Source organism: Pseudorca crassidens, chromosome 18 (assembly GCF_039906515.1).
Source record: "Pseudorca crassidens isolate mPseCra1 chromosome 18, mPseCra1.hap1, whole genome shotgun sequence".
In the NCBI taxonomy this organism is placed as follows: domain Eukaryota; kingdom Metazoa; phylum Chordata; class Mammalia; order Artiodactyla; family Delphinidae; genus Pseudorca; species Pseudorca crassidens.
This window is the reverse complement of record NC_090313.1, coordinates 64,409,180-64,429,159: the sequence shown is the minus strand read 5'-3', so window position 1 is coordinate 64,429,159 and position 19,980 is coordinate 64,409,180. Positions and strand designations below refer to the sequence as shown.

The window sequence follows — 19,980 nt, the reverse complement described above, 5'->3', positions numbered from 1 at the left end:
CAGGGCTCCTGCACTGCTGGGCAATTCTCAAGAAAATGAGCAGAGTTTGCTACAAGAACATTTCACGGCACACACCCCTGGGGCTGACGAGAGCACAGAGATGATTTCTCAGCGTGCACTCTCTCCTCCTGCCCACAAGAGAACATGATCTCTTGGTGGAAAGGAGGGCTCTGCCCACCAGCCACGGTCTGCATTAGAAACCAGCAGGACTAGGGCCCCATTAGTCACGGCTGCGGCGCTGGGCGAAGCTCTTAGACCCGGCTCCCTCCTTAACCTCGACAATTCTGCGGATTGCTGGGACTTACTCCTCGTCGGTGATGGCCTCGTGGCAGCTGTCACACACCCTCACTTCAAACTCGAAGCCCATCAGAGGGATGGAGGAGCGCTTGGAGCTGCACTTGCCGCAGACGGCCTTCCCGCACTTCCGGCAGTGGTGCTGGAGGGAGAGAAAACATGCTCCCTGCGGCTGCGCACCTCGGCCTGGCCGGGTCGGCTCAGGTGTGACCCATAGCGTCCAGGTGAGGATGCTAAACCAGAATGTTCCAGGAAACTGAAGGAACGCGCCAGGTGCTCCTCTTTTGGGACTGTTTATTCAGGATGAGGACTGTTTGGGAAGCACACGTGATCGTGCCACGGCCTCAGACCCCGCCCCCTTCCCCAGTCTCGGTGCTTTCCAATTATCACCGTATGAACTAGGACCCACCCAGCGGTCGGGTTATCTTAAAGCTGGGTGTCCAGAAGTGCCACCTCCAGAGGCTTCGCTGCTGGGTGAAGAACTGGGACGAAACCTGACTCAATCCACTGTCTGCACTTTGGCCGTGCTCAAGCTAGGCGACTGGCATTTGACTTCCTTGGGGCAGACCAAACCCAACCGTGGAATCAGATTGAAAATGCTGTATTATACATAGATATAAATAACTAAAACTAAGATGGAAGGAAGGAAAGTGAAATTAAGAAGAAATAAACATCACTTACATAATTTCATGGTTTGGTACCAATATAAGCTAAGCACGGCCCCTCTAATTTTAAGGTACATTTCACTAGATGCCACTAGAATTCTAAAATCATATCCCTTAACTACTGGCACCAAGTGACTACGGAAACCGAATGCAGCAGGAATGAGCTACAGGAGAGAAAGGGAATAAACTAGCGTGCGGTCACAAAGTGACTCCAGGGCAATAATTTACTCCCACTGCAGCTCTCGCCCAGGGGCGCTACTTCCTCCAAGATCATAAGGTAAAGTTATTTCTACACAATTACATTTTGAGGAAGCATCCGTATCACCCACCTGTCTCAGGCCAATTTTCTTGCTGTCCCACATCTGCTTGAAGTTCCAGAAGAAAGGCTGATCGCACTTTTGGCAGGAATCACTGTCCAACCATTCAGGGGTCTTGTCAAATAAAGCACACAACAGGTCACAGTGAGAAGCAGCCCAGACAGTGGAACCAGTGTCACTGCCGAAACTTACATAATCAAGATGTGTTTCTAAGAAACAGAGGTGTGATTTCTCGATCATTTTGAAAATATTTCCTAAATGCCTATGATGCGTCAGGTCCTGGGGATGTAGTGGTGAAGAGAAAGAATCTCTACCATCATGGAGCTTGTAATTTATCAGGGAAGACTTAATATGAAAATCTTATTAATAATAGTTATTATCTGAATCAGTGTAAGGATCAGAGGCCTGAGAAGGAGAAGCACAGAGTGCTGTGAGAGTGGGATGACCTAGGCTGGGGTTCAGGACTTTGTCTCTGACAAATGATAACAAGCTGAGACCTGGGGATGCATGGCAGGAGACCAGGCACAGTGGGCTGAGAGAGGGGCAGGATGGCTGGAGCGCATGGGTGTGTGTAAGGGGGGAGCAGGGGAAGGAAAAGGGGGGGTAAGGGGGGAGAGAGGGGGGGTGGGAAGGGTATGAAGGGCTGAGGCTGGAGGGGATGCAGGGGCCACACCACTGACAGCTATGTTGAGGATTTAGGACGTTATCTCATCCTTCCCGATCATATGCAATTATATTTGCTCTGATTGTGTACAATTACATACACCTGCCTATTACACATGCATGCAGCTACCCGCGTTGGAGGGACAGAACCTGACCGCAGCGGCGGGTTCTCAGGGAAGCTACCGGTCCTCTGTCTTGGCAGGGCCTGGCAGGGTGTAAGGCTCTGCTCCTTGCCTCATGGGTCATGTAATATCCTGGCTTTGTTCACTATTCCCCAACCCCATGGCGAGTACTCTAAACTATGTCAAACAGGTTTAAAGGATGTGTTAAGCTGAAAGCTATTCTTTATCAAATCTTTATAGATTCTCCACAGGGGGACGCTACATTTGCTTCTAGAGTTCCATGCTCTACTCTGTAAATTCATCCTCTGGCAGAGAGACTGGTCTCTTTCCATATATCACCTAACCCAAGGAATTGGGGAAAATACACCCAACCCCAGCGTTTCCCAAAAGTGAATTCCAGGGCACGCCAATTTGACTGACAGGACACTTACTGTAAAAGAGGCCTGAGATCAAACAAGTTTGAGAAATATGGTAAACAACGGCCTCCCCTCTCCGGGCTTCACAACGGACAGCAGCACAGTAAAGGCTCAGGAAGGACTTTGTTGATGTAATCCTTTTCTGAGGAAGACCTGTTATAGAACAGACTCAGGGACTTAGCCTATTCCCCTATCTTTAAGCAGAAATGAACCGAAAGCTACATATTTTCTCAGAAAAAAAAAAAAAAAGTAAAAAGGGGACATTTTAAGAGCTCTAATTCTTAGTCTATTTATTTTATTAAAACTGAAGAAAACAAGTAAGCCTTTCACTTACTTGGTAATTTTCATGCCCTAATTCGTTTAAAGACAGATTTAATAAAATAATCCAAAGTTTTTTAGCTGAAGACAACATTTTACCCCTAAAAGACTTATCTATGTTGTGATTTTTCAGTACACTTATGATGCAGGAAAATCAGGAAGATTTACAAACAACTTACACACACGCACACACACACACACACACACACACACACACACCCCGCTACACCTTTTACAAGGAAGCGTGCTGGTTTAGGACACATATGAAATACATAAGTGGGTGTCTATGAGGAGGGAACTGACGGTAGGGCTCTGAAAAGGGGGAAAAACAATCAGCATGTGTAGTACGATTCCATTTTTTGGTCCAAAAAACAATCTGACATGTATCTGCAGAGAAAAATGTAAGGAGGGATGTTTGCCAACATGGGAAGGGCAGTATTTCTGGGTGGTGGTATCATGAATAACTGACATTCTCTTTGTTAACAAGTACTCAGTCTAACTTTTCTACAAAGAACCTGTATTATATATACTTAAAAAAAAATAAAATTGTGAGAAATTGCGTTTCATTAACTGTACAAACACACGTTCAACCTATGGGATGTCTGCCTGATCTGTGTTCAGCCACCTGAGGTCTCCCCCCACCGGCCCACCCCCCGGCCGCCGTCCCCTCCTCTCTGCCTCTGCCTCTGCGCACGACCACTTTGCCCGCTCTTTGCCCTTGGTGCTTCTTGTTCTGGTCAGAGTGCACTCACGCCCGTCAAGCTCTTAGTGCTCCCTCCTGCCACAGACCCTTCGCTGAGAACGTCAGCAGATGACAATCCTCCGCCCGGATGCTCTAACTCACACCAACTGTGATTGAACGATTTGTACCATTGAATAGTTCTCTGACATTTTCTCCCCCATGTCTTTTCTTCCAGAAAGGCCACCTGCCCTTCAGGGCAGGGACAGTTTCCTTACACCTCAGGCCTCCCGAGCTGAGCGCCACATGGCACTTAGCTCCACAGACACACCTCAGGGGATGTATGTTTACAAAATGGGACACGTGCAAAAAGTGGATGGAACCAGCACTGCTCATTTAGAGCTTTGAATCGCTCGAGAAGATTTAAGATAGTCAACAAGTACCGAGCGCCCAGATATTTTCATGTCAAAAGGCATAACTGAAGCAAGATGGCTCGGAGGACTGCCCACCAACCACCTGGTTCCGTCTCTGGAACACCGCATCGTTATCCTCCTTTGGGCCTCTGTCTATCAGGGAGGGAGGCTGTGTGCACAGAGGGAAAAGAGCCCAGCGGTTCCCCTCCCCAAGTCTGGCCAGTCAGGCCTGGGAAGAAGCCAGGACAGTCCAGGTGTGACTGTCCGTCACCCAAAACAGGCCACCATGCAGAATAACGAGTCACATGGGAGCCTGGCTAGCACACACTGTGCCGACATCCCTGCCTTTACGCCCACGGGGCCAAGTGGTACTTTCAAAAGCAACAGTCCACAATTCCCTACTTCCTGACGGCAAGGATCATTTTAGTTAGTTACTAATAGAACTCCTGTGGATTTATGGTTTGAGCAAATCAAGCTTCAATCTCCTTAAGCATTTAATTACTGGTATTTGAAAGGCACTGCATTATGGGTAATAGCAACTACTCCCTTGAAATGAGATTGGGGTGAGGGTATGGAAAAAAGTTGGGAAATCGCTTTTGTCTAATTTTTCAAGTGTTGCTTTTCTAATTCTCGCATCCCACAAGGAAATAAATTAGAAGAATACACACTGTCAAAGGGAAAGTTTACCCAGCATAATTCTAGGGAAATGAGAAAATGGTTAACATCAAAGTACCTGTCAAAGGGGATATTCAGTAAGCAAATCGTTGTTAAGATGCTCAAAGAGGAAAAAGAAAATTCACTGAAAAAAGAATGTTATGATAAAACTTAAATATATGCCTAAAAAATGACAACGTATATATTTATAACTGGAGAACTGCTTAGAATATGACTCGCAAACACACAAAAAATATTTCTAATATTTCTATTAATACCAAACTAAGGATCCTTCATCAAATACCATTTCTCACACACTAGCCACCACTGCCCCCAATAACATGAAGTACTACGCTTTCTGTCTTCGTAGGCACTTTATAGCAAACGGCTACTCACCTGAAAATAGCTGCTTCCTCTTTCTCGCCTGAACTGCTGTTGTAATGGTTCAACAGATTTAAAGTCTAACCAGCTTAGTCTCAGTTGAAATTCTTATGAAATCTCCATTACGCTAAGTGTTACGTGCCAATTTATGAGGGGTTAAAAAAGAAAAAGGAAGCTCCTTTCATACCAGAATTTTTAAATTCTCTGACACAACATGTTTTCTTTCATGGTTTACTCATAAAATAAAGAAGGAGTGAGTAGGAGGGGAGGCTGAAGCTTTTTTCGGCAGGGTAGGAGCTGCAGAGCCCAGCCCGGTGGCTGAGAAGGGGGGTGGCCCGAGGCTGCTGTGGCACCTACCTCCTGCCTCTCCACGTCCATGTTCCAGACGACAATCCCACCGTCACCACCACAGGAGATGAGCTGCCGCGTGTGCTGTGCATAGGACAGGGCCTGGACTCTGTCACTGCGAAAGAAGCAAGAGTTAGTGACAGTTCCCAAGAGCAGAGAGAGCCCTGAGGGAAGGAAGCCCAGCAGTTGGTCACATGCACACTCACCGCTGAGCCCCACCCAAGAGCAGATCTTGGAAACCGGATGGAATTGTCAACATGCTAATATTGGGAGAGTACTCAAGATTTTCAACACTTAAAATAAGTCAAAATGCTCGTTTAATAATTAGCTAGGTTGAACTTTTTTTTTTTGGTCGTACGCGGGCCTCTCACTGTTGTGGCCTCTGCCGTTGCGGAGCACAGGCTCCGGACGTGCAGGCTCAGCGGCCATGGCTCACGGGCCCAGCCGCTCTGCGGCATATGTGATCTTCCCTGACCGGGGCACGAACCCGTGTCCCCTGCATCGGCAGGCAGACTCTCAACCACTGTGCCACCAGGGAACCCCTTGAACATCTTTCGATGTGCCTGTTGGCCATCTGTATGTCTTCTCCGGAGGTATGTCTATTTAGGTCTTCTGCCATATTTTTTAAAAATTTATTTATTTTTGGCTGTGTTCGGTCTTCGTTGCTGCGTGCGGACTTTCTCTACTTGCAGCGAGCGGGGGCTACTCTTCATTACGGTGCGCGGGCTTCTCATTGCAGTGGCTTCACTTGTTGTGGAGCACGGGCTCTAGGCACACGGGCTTCAGTAGTTGTGGCATGCGGGCTCAGTAGTTGTGGTGCACGGGCTTAGTAGCTCCGCGGCATGTGGGATCTCCCCGGACCAGGGCTTGAACCCGTGTCCCCTGTACTGGCAGGCAGATTCTTCACCAGTGTGCCACCAGGAAAGTCCCTTTCTGCCATTTTTTGATTGAGTTGTTTGTTTTTTTGATATTGAGATGTATGAGGTGTTTGTATATTTTGGAAATTAAGCCCTTGTCGACTGCATCATTTGCAAATATTTTCTCCCATCCCATAGGATGTCTTTCCGTTCTGTTTATGGTGTCCTTTGCTGTGCAAAAGCTTATATGTTTAATTAGGTCTACTTGTTTACTTTTGCTTTTATTTCTTTTGCTTTGGGAGACTGATCTAAGAAAATATTGCTATGATTTATGTCCAAAGGGGAAAGTGGGGAGAGATAAATTAGGGGTATGGGATTAACAGATACACACCACTATATATAAAATAAACAACAAGGACCTACTGTATAGCACAGGGAACTATATTCAACATCTGGTGATAACCTATAATGGAAAAGAATCTGAAAAAGAATAGGCATATATATAACTGGATCCCTTTGCTGTCCACCTGAAACCAACACAACACTGTAAGTCAACTCTAGCTCAAATTTTAAAAATGCTCGTGTAAGATGCTAAGGCCCCAAGGAGAGGTGTCTTTGTCAGTTACCAACACTTAAGGAAAAAAGCTGTTGTACTGGTTCCTTAAATGATCAATTAAGTAAAGTCTGTGCCATCTGTTCATGTTACATTTGTAAGGTCATCCAACGAAATGCCTGCTGGGCGTACCTGATGGAGCCAGGTAACCTGTGCTGCCCGAGACGGCTCCCAGGGTGAATCCAACACAGCAACAGACTTGCGTTTCACTGATTCTCTGTCTCTCTAGTTTTCATGCCCTCTTTACTGATTCTGTGTTTTATTTTTCTTTCTAGTTCATACATGGCTGACAAGTTGTTCCCCCTTGGTGGGGAATTCAGTTTCAGGGTCTGACAACTTGATCACCAACAAAAGATGATAGAGACCTATGTTCCTGTGGCAAAAAGAGAACAAGGAATCTGGTTTCTTGGTTGTTTTTGTTTGAATATTTTTCTATTTTGAGCTCAAATTCATTAAGAATTCCGTGGCCACTGGGAAGGAGAATAACTCTGTGAAATCTCAACTGGTGATTTTTTGTGTGCTTACTTTTCACTTGCGGCTGCAGTTGTATGACTGAAGCCATTAAGCTCTGTGCGTCCGTGTCTGCAGTTCAGAAGGGCCTTTACGTCTTGTGTGTGGAATGCTTTCCTGTTTCCAGAGGGTACCAATAAATTAGATTATGGCATCTTTTATATTATAAGCACTTGCTTATAAAGATAAGCAAGCTTATATAAATTAAATATTCCTAAACTTCACAGAAAATAAGGAAGCTGAACCTCTAAAACTTTAAATTTACTAGACTTAAAAATTATTCCACAGAAAATACACCCTAACTCAGTGATATTTTAAGAATCCAAGTTCACAAAATTAGGGTAACTCTTTGGCAAATAAGACTTGCATGATGAGTTTTAAAACACAGGTATGTCTTTTTCTGGATTAATCAGTGTTAAATATAATGCAAATGTACATTTTGTTTTACTTGGGTTGATTTCTCCTAAATTTATATAGGATAACTAGTCAAATAAGCTAATATTATGCCTATATAATGTTTAAGATTTTGAAAGCTAAGTTTGTGTTCAATTAATTATTCTGATAAACTTTTTATATATACAGCAATTATGTTTTATAGCATATCAACTTAAAGATCATTCCCAAGATCTTTAGGTAACTTACAATGGACTAATAGTAAGTTGAGCTAATTGATAGTCATTGGATACCTACCTAGATAATTTCTAAGTAACTGAAACTTCGATTACAAAGCATAATAAGCATATATGATTATATATGTTTGCCTATTTTTGTGTGCTGTAGAGAAGCTGTAACTGAGGTGTGTCATGTCAAATGAATGTGTTCCTTTTTGCCACTTTCAGGGGATGCAAAAGTGATGTATGTCACAGTAGAAATTGATGTCACGTGATTCATGAGCTGTGCGAGTCTAGCTGTGCTAAAATGCCTGCATGTGATGGAAAGTTCTCAATTATCCACATCCTCCCTCCTCCCAATCTTCTCTATGAAATATGAGTTAGTTACTTTGGTTAATTATTATAATTAAAATGGGTGGTTGAGACTATGCCAGATGCAGTAATGAAAAGGAAATACGATTGTGTCTGTGTTTTTGTTTTGGGGGAAGAATAAAAAAAAAGAGTATGGGTTTTTTTTTTTTCTGCACCACATGGCCCGTGGGATCTTCGTTCCCCGACCACGGACTGAACCCAGGCCCTCGGCAGCGAAGTCAAATCAAATCTGAGAAATTTTTAAACTATTGATTCATCTGAAAATAGCAATGATGAATCCATTGCATTTTAACGTAAATAACATATATTTTGGGGAAAATAACTATATTTCCCAAAACAAAATATTTTGAAGACAAAATGGCATTGTTTAATATTTGTGCAAGTCTTTCTAATGTCTGGCTTAATAGGCAAGAACCAAATACTCATCTCTTTCTGCATTTGTTATAATGTCACTCAGGTAGCCTCTGGAAAACTCCATCATATACTTTCGAGAGAGCATAAATGAATGAAAAAGGCAATTCTAAAGTAAAATATATATTTGTTTCAGAATATAAAAGAGAAAAATAAAAGACAAAACATGGAAAATGAATTTTACTTGCTTTGGTTTATAATACTCGAGTCTTTAAAAAAAAGCTATAAAATACATTAGAATTTTGGCATAGTTCCCTCGGTTTTGATGGCTTGCTTCCTTAGTTTACTGAGTAATGCCTTGGACTACACTGCAAAAGGATATTCTTTACCTCCTATGGAATCTGCCTAGCTAGCAGAGATTCTGTGTCTCACGAAAATTATTTTCAGAGCTTTATGTTGACTTGAAAAGTTCTTGATTATTTAAGAAAAGAAAAAGGAACAAGGGCCCTCATTTGTGAAAAGACCTAAATTCTTTAAGACTGTGTTCCTTTCTACATTTATTTTCCAATGTTTTCTTGTTACTTCGATTATATAGATAACCAAGTATTGTTTCTTAGGCACCTGTGCTCCTATCTTAATCAAGTATCTAAAGATATCAAGTATCCTCTGAAAATGGTTTTGCTTTCCCACACTGAACCCTGTATTTTGGGGAAAAAAATTTTTTAACATATTTTTAAATGCTAAGAACGATCTTTAGATTATCTAAAACTATCTTTAAGATTTTCTAGAGGGGTCCTAGAAAAATCATAAAGATTTGTTCCCTTTGCCTTATAAAGATAGAGATGCTATACATAATTGCTGTGTTACTAACTGCATTTGTTTACTGTGTTACAGGAAGAGCCGTCGGATCAGAGGAGATGCTTAGTCTTCCCTAGGTTAAGTCAGTATGGGTAAAATATTATTAATATATTTCTGAAACTGTATATTGCATGGGAAGACCCTGGAGACTTATCAGTGCTCTCATTGTCTGTTTTTACCTGCAGGCAAAATACTGATCAAATCTCTTAGGAAATAGTTATGTAGGGTATCTCAATAGAGAATTTTACTCTTCTCAATTCTGATATTATTTATAACAGTAAAAATTAACCATTAAGTCTCTAATATCTACAGGTAACTTTGTATTATTCTGACTCTTGCCTGAAGCCTCCACTATAAGCTACAGGCCAGAAAGGCCAATCTCAGAGTTTCCTGGGAAAGGACTCTATATAGCAGGTATTTTTAAATACTGGTATTTAAACGAATAGACTCTTAGGCAAAGGGTACTGAACTGACATTGCTTAGATAATCTGTAAACTGTGCTAGTGGATTGACTCAGGATTTCCTTGGATTTCTGGACTCTTTTTAGTCTGCATGCAGATGGCTTCACAAATGCAGACTGCTGAACCAAAACCAGCAGAACAAGAATTAATGACACAGGACTGAATGAACTGAAGAGGGAAGTTTTACTGTGGTTACCTGTCTGGAATACTGTTGACGTTGCTTTAATGTTCTATTTTTTGGATATACGAGGCTGCCTTTTCTCTTACTTTTTATGCTATCTCTAACTTACAATTTAGTAAATTCTGCTTTGATAAGCTAAATCCAAACATTTAAGAATGATATCCAATTCCCAGAGATCCCCCAGAATTCAAAATCTGTTACTGAGTCCCCTTGATTTTCATGGCAATACAGTTATTTCACAGGTTTAATTAGAATCTATCCATAGTATATCGTTGGGCAGACAAGGCCTTACCTAGAGTATCATATTAGAGGGTAGTGTTCATTGAATCAGATATGACTAGCCCCTTTAAGAATTAAGGGAGCCAATGCCTATAACCATCCCCCTCCCAAAAGGAAAACTGGCCTGGTACCTGGTTTGCACGGTCCTGGCCTTACAGGTGGTAAGAAAGCTACCAGGCCAGGAAGCTAGCAAATGTTGAAAACCTCGAGGAATTCAACCAAGGTTATAAGTACTATAGGTGAAAAATGGTGGAGATTTTCTTGGGCTCAGTTTCCTAGCCTTGGGATAGCAGATAACAGAGGTTCTGAAAAGCTCAATCCAAGATTCCTTATAAAAACTTTTGTAAATGTTGTGGGCTTAACAGTTGTTTAACACTGTACGGCTCCATATTTGCAAAGCAAACCAAGACGGCCTACGGGTTAATTTACACTCTTATTGCACCAGTGTACATGATTAGGCCGAACTTTATGAGACCAGCCTTTTTTTTGTGATCAAGAATAATCTTTGAGATTATTCTGATTACAGGAGAGGAGGGGTAGGTCAAAAAACTTTGAAATGGGCAGAAAGAAATTACTGGGTATCTTTTCAATGGAATATCAGGTATGGTCTAGCACCCCCTTCTGGGTTTTCTGACTCTATGGGGGTCTGTACCTTCAGTATCTTTATGCTATTTTATAACTCTGTAAGTTATAGAAAACTGACACTACTGCAAATGAATTTTATCCAGTGAAGATGCAACTAATTTCCACATCCTTTTCCTCACGTGGAAGAAATCAACTGTGAAAACACAAATTCATTGCAGCATTCTCCATTGCCTCTGCATGTTTCTACTCTGGATTTTCCTCTGAACTGGTTGTAACATCTTACCAGCTCCTTTATTAATTAATGACTAATATAAAATCTTTGACATGTATTCATTAAAAAACAAAGTCAATTGTTTTCTATCTCTCCTGGTTGTTACTTCATACATTTTAGAATATGGACTGACACCATTGTGACATTCCGGGGCAAGAAGGAAAATCTATCTATTTGAACAGATTCATAACCGCCCTGTGATTTGAACTACATTTCATTTGTTAAGACACCTTGATACACGTCAAGGATCTTGCAAAACGAAATAAGCTACAGAAGGAAGTGCTTTGCCACTCATAGCTGGCAGCAACGTTCAGCAACAGATACATAATTTATGGGACTCCAGTCCTGTTAATATTCCAACCCAGGAGAACACAGTGATGAATGCTGTATCCCAAGCTTTGTAATAAAGCTGCTCAGGGGCTTCCTGATTTAAGGATTCAAAATACAACCACCTTGCAGTTAAAAACGAGATGAGGGAACATCCCCAGGTTCACAGATCAACGGTTATAAAAAGTAAAAGATACCTTCTTCTTGCATTCATGTTTGATCCGGCATCACTGTAGCATTTATACTAGAAAGCATCTCAAAACTGGTTATTATTTCATAGATGAGCATTCCATGAACTGCACTACAAATCTCTTATGAGTGTATGAAGACCCCACTTTGCACAACCAACAGGCTCCACCATCTACAAAGACTATGCTTAGCGGGAGGGCCGCACTCCCTTTCTCACCAGCCCTAGAGGCAGCACTTCTGATCGGGCCAAGCTACGTAACACGGAGGACGCGACGCAAAATGAAAACAAAGGGCCCCTTGTCAAAAAAAAAAAGAATTACAAGATGGTGGCAGTAGAGCACTAAACCAAGCATGGGACCCTTCTAAGCGTGAGGCCTCGTGTGATTGCAAAGGTCACACGCCCATGAAGGCTGGTCCTGTGTCTGATGCTTCTTAAGGAAAAAGGGTAGAGAAGCCTTTATCCTCTTTATAGAAACAGATTTTCAGACACAGGCTAACATCTACCCAAACGTCAACTTAGGCCCTGTTCCATCCCCAAAGTAGGCGGGACTTAAATGTACAGCAAAGAAATGAAACTTTCCAAAGTATGAAAATTCCCAGCCCACTTGGTGAAATCTAACCAGTTAAGCATCTGCTTCTAGAGATCTCTCTCTCTCTTATATTCGTAACTCCCACATTCCTAAGTTTTCCAGACCTCCTCGGACCAGAGAAGGTCCGTGACCGATCCACACATGAGAGGTCTCCAGGATAACTGACACTTAGGCTTATCCCACACCAAAGGGACCCTAGAAGGATCGTCTCCCCAGGGATTCTTGGACAACAGCCAAGGCTGAACCTGAACTTGGGGTCTCCTTTCTGGGAACACTGGTTTGTGCGTCAGCAACAATTTGCTGTTCACTGGCTAGAGTGGAAGTTCAGATTAGCCACTGGCCCTCTGTCCACTTGCAGTTTCCTGAACACTGTATTTAGTTCATGCAATTCTGTTTGGGTAATCCTCAGCAGAACGATGAGAATCTCTTCATCTCCTAAGATCCAGATCAACAGGGAATCTCCCCCACTGAGGCCACCTACTTTCCAGTAAAATGGCAAACGGATCCACCTTTACCACCTTTTCATACGTCTAGCACAGCCCTATAGAGGCAGGGACTGTTTTCTTAGTCACCTTTGGGTCCTAAGAGCCCAATACAAAGTCTGGTCTGTAGACGGAGCTCGATGAACATCTGCTGAATATATTAGGTATAGAGGGAGTAGGTGTATGTGGCAATATTTCCATTGGAAATGCTACAATCAGGGAGAAACAGTAATCTTATCTGAAAGCTCGATTTTTGAATTATTATCGTTTTTATTAACAAGAAAATGTTAACAATTGCCACTAATTACCCCTTATTCTTATGCTGATTATTTTACATGCATTGTATTATTTCTGATTTTTGACAACCTTTGAGGGCTTTTCTTTCCAATATTGTCCTTATTTTAGAGATGAGGAAACTGAAGATCAGAGATGAGGTGTCTTGCCCAAGCCTACAGAGCCCTCAGCAGAAGGGCTGCCTCGTATACAGCCTGGCCTGACTCAAAGGCTATTACTAGTCACCACACTATACAACCCCTCTCTCTTTGACGAGATGCTACCCTCTGTAAAGAACTTTAGCTGCTAATACTTTGACCTATTATGTCTTTAGTTAGCTAAATACTTAAAAATAGAAAAGACATCTCTTCCCATCACCCCTAATGATTCTCTAGTGTGACAATGAGAAACGCTCCTAATCTCAGATTCGGAAGGAGAGAAAGCTTTCATACATATTTATCCTTGGTCCCTCTCCCCCAAACCCAGAAGAACCTGAGTGCAAGAATTTTACTTCCTTTCATAACTTTGATATAAGAGAAAAGCATAAATTCTCCCAATGTTTATTTATTTATGAATAGCCTATTTCTTTACCAAAAGAATTCGAAGATGCTTATAAGAAAAGTCTTACCCATGGTAAGAAGAGGAAGAGAGAAACCCAGAGCTGGGGCTGTGGAAAGAGGAGGCAAAGACACAGGCCACGTGGGCCCAGGGTCACGGCTGTGACAGAGCCTCATGCAGCCCGCGGATCCCAGTCTTGGTGGAGGGGTCCAGCACAAGGGACCACGCAGACCTTTACCTGTGCTTTAAATCAAGTTACCATTAAACTAAATTGCCAGAAAGTCTTAGAGTCCTAAGAAAACACTATTAGAAAGAAAAAATATGGCCATGACAGAAAAGGTGGTCATGAAATGACAGGTATTATCCTATACCTATCAGAATAAAAAAGAATCTAAAAGGTCCAAGTCCCATGATTAGATTTGACAAGGTGGGCACGGGACAATAGATGTCCAGGTTTATGCTTCAATAATATCCATCTAACTGGTAACTGATTCTTGAAAACCATAACTGGCCCCTGAAATTGGAACCTTTTCTTTGCCTTTCTTTCCCCAGAGCTGGCACGTAATCATGTTCTACTTGCTGCAGGGAATAAAAATACCAAAATGCTTCAAATGCAGATAACATTGTACTATAGAAGTATACTTTCTCAGCTTTTTTTCCTTGGACTTGGAAACATTTTTGCTGTCATCAATCACTTACTTGTGCTAAAGCTCTCTCTGCTTTGATGGGATTTTTACACATCAAATCAAACTAGCTACATTAATGTTGTATTTCTGCCAATGAAGGATGGTGTGAAAGCTCAGAACCTGGGACAGAAGCCACAGGGAGCTGTCCCTCCACACTATGGCTGGACGTTTCCAGAAGAGGGGAAGGCAGTCTCCCCACCCTGAGGGGTGGGGAAATCTCTGGTCCAGTCTGCTCTTCCCGGTGCCCAAGCTCAACGATTGGGCCCCTGATTTGGAACTCTGGCCACCAACAGTCATCCTGGGGGAAGGTGGGAAAATGAGGAATTGTAGGAGAGCAAGGGGCAGCCTGAGGCCCCAGGCAGAAAGTCTTCGGCCTCTAAAGTAGAAAAGAAAGAAAACACCATGGGGCACGGTGGGGACCATGTTATTCAATGTTCATTTTTGTTTCCCCAGAGCCTAGCACAGCGCTGGATACAAAGAAGGTTCTGAGAAGCTTTCTCTGCTGGACTGAACTGAGGTCTGGGAGACCTAAGCTACCAGCTGGAGTCTTTGAGGATGGAAGCCCAATATTCTCACCGAAAAAATGATATCTGACCTCTCTCTTTCATAGGGTTATTGTAAGATTAAACTGAGGTGTCTGTGTGTTTTGAAAGCTCTTTGACAAAGTATTAGGCGCTACTCAAATACAAGAGTCAAGGATGGGGTGAACTGGGAGATTGGGATTGACATAATACACTACTGATACTATGTATAAAACAGATAACTAATGAGAACCTACTGTATAGCACACAGGACTCTACTCAGTGCTCTGCGGTAACTTAAATGGGAAGGAAATCCAAAAAAGAAGGGATATATGTATATGCATAGCTGATTCATTTTGCTGTACAGCAGAAACTAACACATTGTAAAGCAACTATACTCCAATAAAAATTAAAAAAAAAAAAAAGAAACAAGAAAAGATTGCAGATAATTTGAAAAAAACAAAAAACGAAAAACAAATACAGGAATCACCAAACACCAATCCAGTGGCCAGTTTTCAGGGCAGAGGAATGGCTGCTGTGAACGTGGGCCTTATCCTGCCTGATGCTCTTGACCTTCTTTCCTGCACCTTCTTTGTGAACCCCGTCTTCCTCCATCTGTCAGCAGCTCCAATGCTTCCCTGTCCCCACCTTGGGCACTCAAACCCACTCTCACAGTGTGACACCAACGATGCTGAGGAAGTTTACTTCTCCTAGTTCTGTGACACCAAGGGCAACCCCTCTCAGACTAAGACCTGGTGTCAAGGAGCCCCTCATAGACTCCACCTTATTACTAAGCTTGAATTATCAATAAATAAAGCACCAGGCAAGGCCTTCTGCTGTTCTTCCTGTTCAAGGCAGTTCTGACCGGTAGCTCCTGATCTCACCAGCCTGTCCACCGCACCAGGCTCCAGGGTGCGATCCTATCAGGATGGACTCCAAGTATGGTTCGTTTCATCTTCTAAAAGGCCAAGCCTGTATGTCTCAGAAACTGGAAGACCTATTAGTTTAGGCTTCATTTTTCTGGAACTGAGAGACTGTCTCCACTTTATAGCTTTTCCTTTCTTATCCAACTATAGATGCAAGTCTCCCAGAACAACGTTCTGCCTAAGGACACGCAGCACCCAGTGACGCTGGCGGTGAGTACTGACACCCGCCCTGCTTGCAGTCTTTGTGAACCACTGTGTAGAAATAAAACTAGTTATGAGCTAATCTGAATGAGTCCAAGAAATACTGCTGATCTTCATTCAAAGCCTGTATCTGATTTCTCGGAGGCAGCCCGAGTAGCAGAAATTACTTGGTAGAGTAGCTGGTAACCAAGTATTAGGAAACAGGGCTGTATTTTGTTTTTCTTTTTCTTCACTTACATGGATGATGTCAACTCCTTCTACGTGATCTCGATATGTGTCCCCTTGTCATGGAGAGAAATATAAGGGAGTAATTCCTTTCATGAGCTGATACTGAGGTCTGAGTGGTCCCACAAGCCAAGTATAGCCCCGGACAACTGATCTGTTCTCTCATGTGGGAATGAAGGACTTAGTAGCTACGTCTCTAAAATTAAACTCTAACACAAAATATAAGTATTTGTGCATGGGCCCTGTAAAATTGAATTAGCTCATATCTAATAATTCCAAACTGTAAATTTAACTTCTTAGGAGAAGTTTTTGAAACTCGTGTTTCCAGGCAGATCTACAGGTGGAGCTAATGCCACTTAAAACCAGTCAGTTCATGGGAGTTGATATATTAGAGTCATAGTTAAGATCAGGTTGAAAACTTTAAAAGTTAAAGACAATTCAGATTAGCTTCAGAGTTCTAAAGCAGATTGAAAATTCTTTTTGGCAACACGATCAGGCTTTGCCTCCGGGGACCTCGGGCAGCACACGTGGGACAAATCAGAGTGTGGTCCAAGGGTCACTGGCAGAGCTACTTGGGAGGCTTGTTACGACACAGATGCCCGCAGCTCCAGACCAGTGGAGAGAATCTCAGAGGACAGGGCCCAGGAATCTACTTAACAGATTTCTCAGTGATTCTTGGCGGACAACAAAGTTTGAGAACTGCTCCAAGGAAGCAAAAAGCTTTCTCTGCTCTTCCTCTCAGTCTCCTGAAATCCACTCCTTAAGGAAGAAGAGCCTGATACTAATCAAGGCGAGTACTCAGTAAATATCTGGGGAAGTACAACATGTACTGGGTGAGGATACCTTTTCCTTAAGCTGCCAGGAATCTTGAAACCACATTTGAACTCAATTATAGAAATTCTGTAGGCCTTCATAGCTTATATTCTGAAGCTCTTTTTTCTCTCACTCTCAAATTTTTACTCTTATAGTCTTCCCTGGTTCTCTTTTTTACCTTTTATTTCTTTGCTGCCACTATTTTATTTTGTGGTTTTTGTAAGCACTCTCAAATCCTCTGTGGGTTAAAATGGGGTATAAATAAATAAACATACTTATGTACAGATATAAATCAAGGTGGCCATTATTTGCGTTCCTGTCACATTATCCCCAGGCTAAGCTCCCGCCACAAAGACTGGCCCGCATGCCTTTGTTCCAGCTTTCAGCCGGGAATCTTTCCCAGAGTTCTTCATAAAAGCACCAACAGGGAATTCCCTGGTGGTCCAGTGGTTAGGACTCGGTGCTTTCACTGCCAAAGGCGCGGGTTCGATCCCTGGTGGGGGAACTAAGATCCCACACGCCCCACAGTGCAGCCAAAAATAAAAAAATAAATAAATTTGGGGCTTCCCTGGTGGCGCAGTGGTTGAGAGTCCGCCTGCCAATGCAGGGGACACGGGTTCGTGCCCCGGTCCAGGAAGATCCCACATGCCACGGAGCGGCTGGGCCCGTGAGCCACGGCCGCTGAGCCTGCACGTCCGGAGCCTGTGCTCCGCAACGGGAGAGGCCACAACAGTGAGAGGCCCGCGTACCGCATAAATAAATAAATAAATGAATAAATAAATAGATAAATATAAAAAATAAATGATAAATAAAAAAATAAAAGCACCAGCAGCCTTACCTATGTCCTTGGAGCTCGATGGCTGTTCCTTTTCTCCCACCGATGTCCCACATGATGACAGAGTGGTCGGAGCTCCCCGAGAACAACACCCGCTGGACGGGGTCCCAGCAGAGAGCAGTCACCCCACCTGAGAGAACAGACACAGATGGCCATTAGTCACAAAGTGACAACATTATTCACCAGTAACTTGTGAGAGCAGAGGAGTTCGGAGCTAGCGCAATTCCTGGCACACAACAAACTTCTGTTGAAAGAACAAATAGGTCCCCAAAGAGAAAAAAATGGGCTCCAAGAATAAAAGTCCCACCCTTTATGCACTTTTCCCCAAAATTTCATGTACCATAAAATCAATTACTGTAAAGACCAAAGGGGAAGGAAAAAGGCAATTAACTGACCTTCAAAAAAATAGACATAGTTCTAAGAACAGAAAATACCGCACTGTTTGGAAATATGACCGTAGTTTTTAAGCCCCGTCTACCCCACATCCCGACAGCAGGTGAGCAGTAAACGGGGCTTTAAAAAAGCTCAGTTAGATTTATTTTATTCTTGAATACAGGTGTTGATAGACAAGAATATCAGAATTTAAAATGTATTTTCTCTCTCTGGGAATTTAAATTTATAGATTCTGGGAAAATTACTTACATCCTCAAGTGTCAGTTTCTTCAACTGTAAACTGGGGATGATGGTAATACGATGATAACACTGAGGATAATATCAGCCTAACCACTACCTACCTCACAGGGTTACAGTGAGCATGACGGGGCCAATTACCTGGGACCACTCTGTAAACTGTGGTGTGCAGTACAGATGGTTATTAGCATCACTCCAGTGGTTTGGCTATAAAACATTATGACAGATTTTCTTCCCTGGCAGTCCCATCATAAATCAAACTTCTTGTGTACTGAGAACAACAGTAACTTTTTATGTATAAGATGAGCACAAAACTTATGAATACTTAAGAATATGAGAAATTTTTACTCATTTTTATTGAAAAATATTATATTCTGAAAAGAACATACAAGTTGTTTCTTATTTGTTGGAATCCGACATTTTTCTTCTTTAGATCATCAATTTGTTCTAATGAAGTACTGCACTTTAAAAGCTTTTAGGAAAGTTTCTCTCATATAATGTCTCAGAAGATATTTTTTCAAGGTCAAAAGGAAAAAAACCCTCCACTATCCTGGATTATGCTTAATAGCTTCTCCCTATACCTGCACAACATTCTGCTTGTATACATTCCTGTCCCTGTAAGAATACACACCACTTCCCCCAGTGCACCTGTGCTGACCACCCCCTGCAGCTCCCATCTCCTCTTCCCTCCCCCACTCCCACCCCAAAACAAGCACAGGGCCAGCAGCAAACAGGCTCTGGTGGTACCTGTTGAATGAACGAAAGAGCAGATGAATGAAGACACAAAAATCGCTTTTTCATCCACAAATCTCGTTATTTGGAACTCCTCTGCTATGCTTACTTAGCCTTTCAAAGCTAAATATTTTCTCTTTCTGTATAACTCATCTTCTCTCCCTGTTATTAAACTTCATGTACCCATCCCCCGACCCTTAACCTTCCTTCAGTATCTGAGAATGTAATGCTTCAGGATATGCATTCCATCGTGCAAAATGTTTATTCCCACACAGTACTAGAATGACTCACTTTGTTAACTATCTGTGGTAGAGTCAGCTAATTGTTTACTGAAATTCATGTTCCCTCTTCTTGTATATACAGCGCTCCCTGGAAAGTTGCTTCCTACAGGGGCCACATTAACTGGCCCCTCTTGCAACTAGGGGGCATGTGACCAGTTCTCAGCAAGGGAACCCAGAAAGTACGTGGAAGTCATACACATCCCTCCCAGGCCGAGGCAGTTAAGACGTTCCTTTTCCACTTTCTCTTTATACTTCCTCCTGGAGGACTCCAAGACGCCAGGACACAGAGAAATTCTAGAAGGAGCCTGGGACCCTGAATCACCACATGGAAAAGAACAGGAACACTTGCACTGGATTGTTACATGCATGAGGAAAACACCTTTGCATTAAGCCACTGAAATGTTGAAAGTTATTTGTTAGAGCAGTACCATTACCTACTAGAATGCCACAGAATTACTAGGATATTATAATAAGGCTGGTCCAAGAGGAAGG

The 19,980-nt window shown here is 42.7% G+C and overlaps 1 protein-coding gene across 4 annotated transcripts in view; it reads right to left on the bottom strand.

Moving 5' to 3' along the window:
- The window catches only part of WDFY2 (WD repeat and FYVE domain containing 2), a 175,746-nt gene that overhangs the window by 10,528 nt on the left and 145,238 nt on the right, over positions 1-19,980 (bottom strand). For all 4 annotated transcript variants that reach the window (XM_067713040.1, XM_067713039.1, XM_067713041.1 and 1 more), the window contains exons 7-10: positions 17,849-17,975; positions 5,280-5,385; positions 1,289-1,390; positions 306-436 (exon numbers count right to left, since the gene is read on the bottom strand). In XM_067713040.1, coding sequence (XP_067569141.1) covers positions 306-436; positions 1,289-1,390; positions 5,280-5,385; positions 17,849-17,975 — 466 coding nt within the window. The remainder of the gene's footprint in view (positions 1-305; positions 437-1,288; positions 1,391-5,279; positions 5,386-17,848; positions 17,976-19,980) is intronic.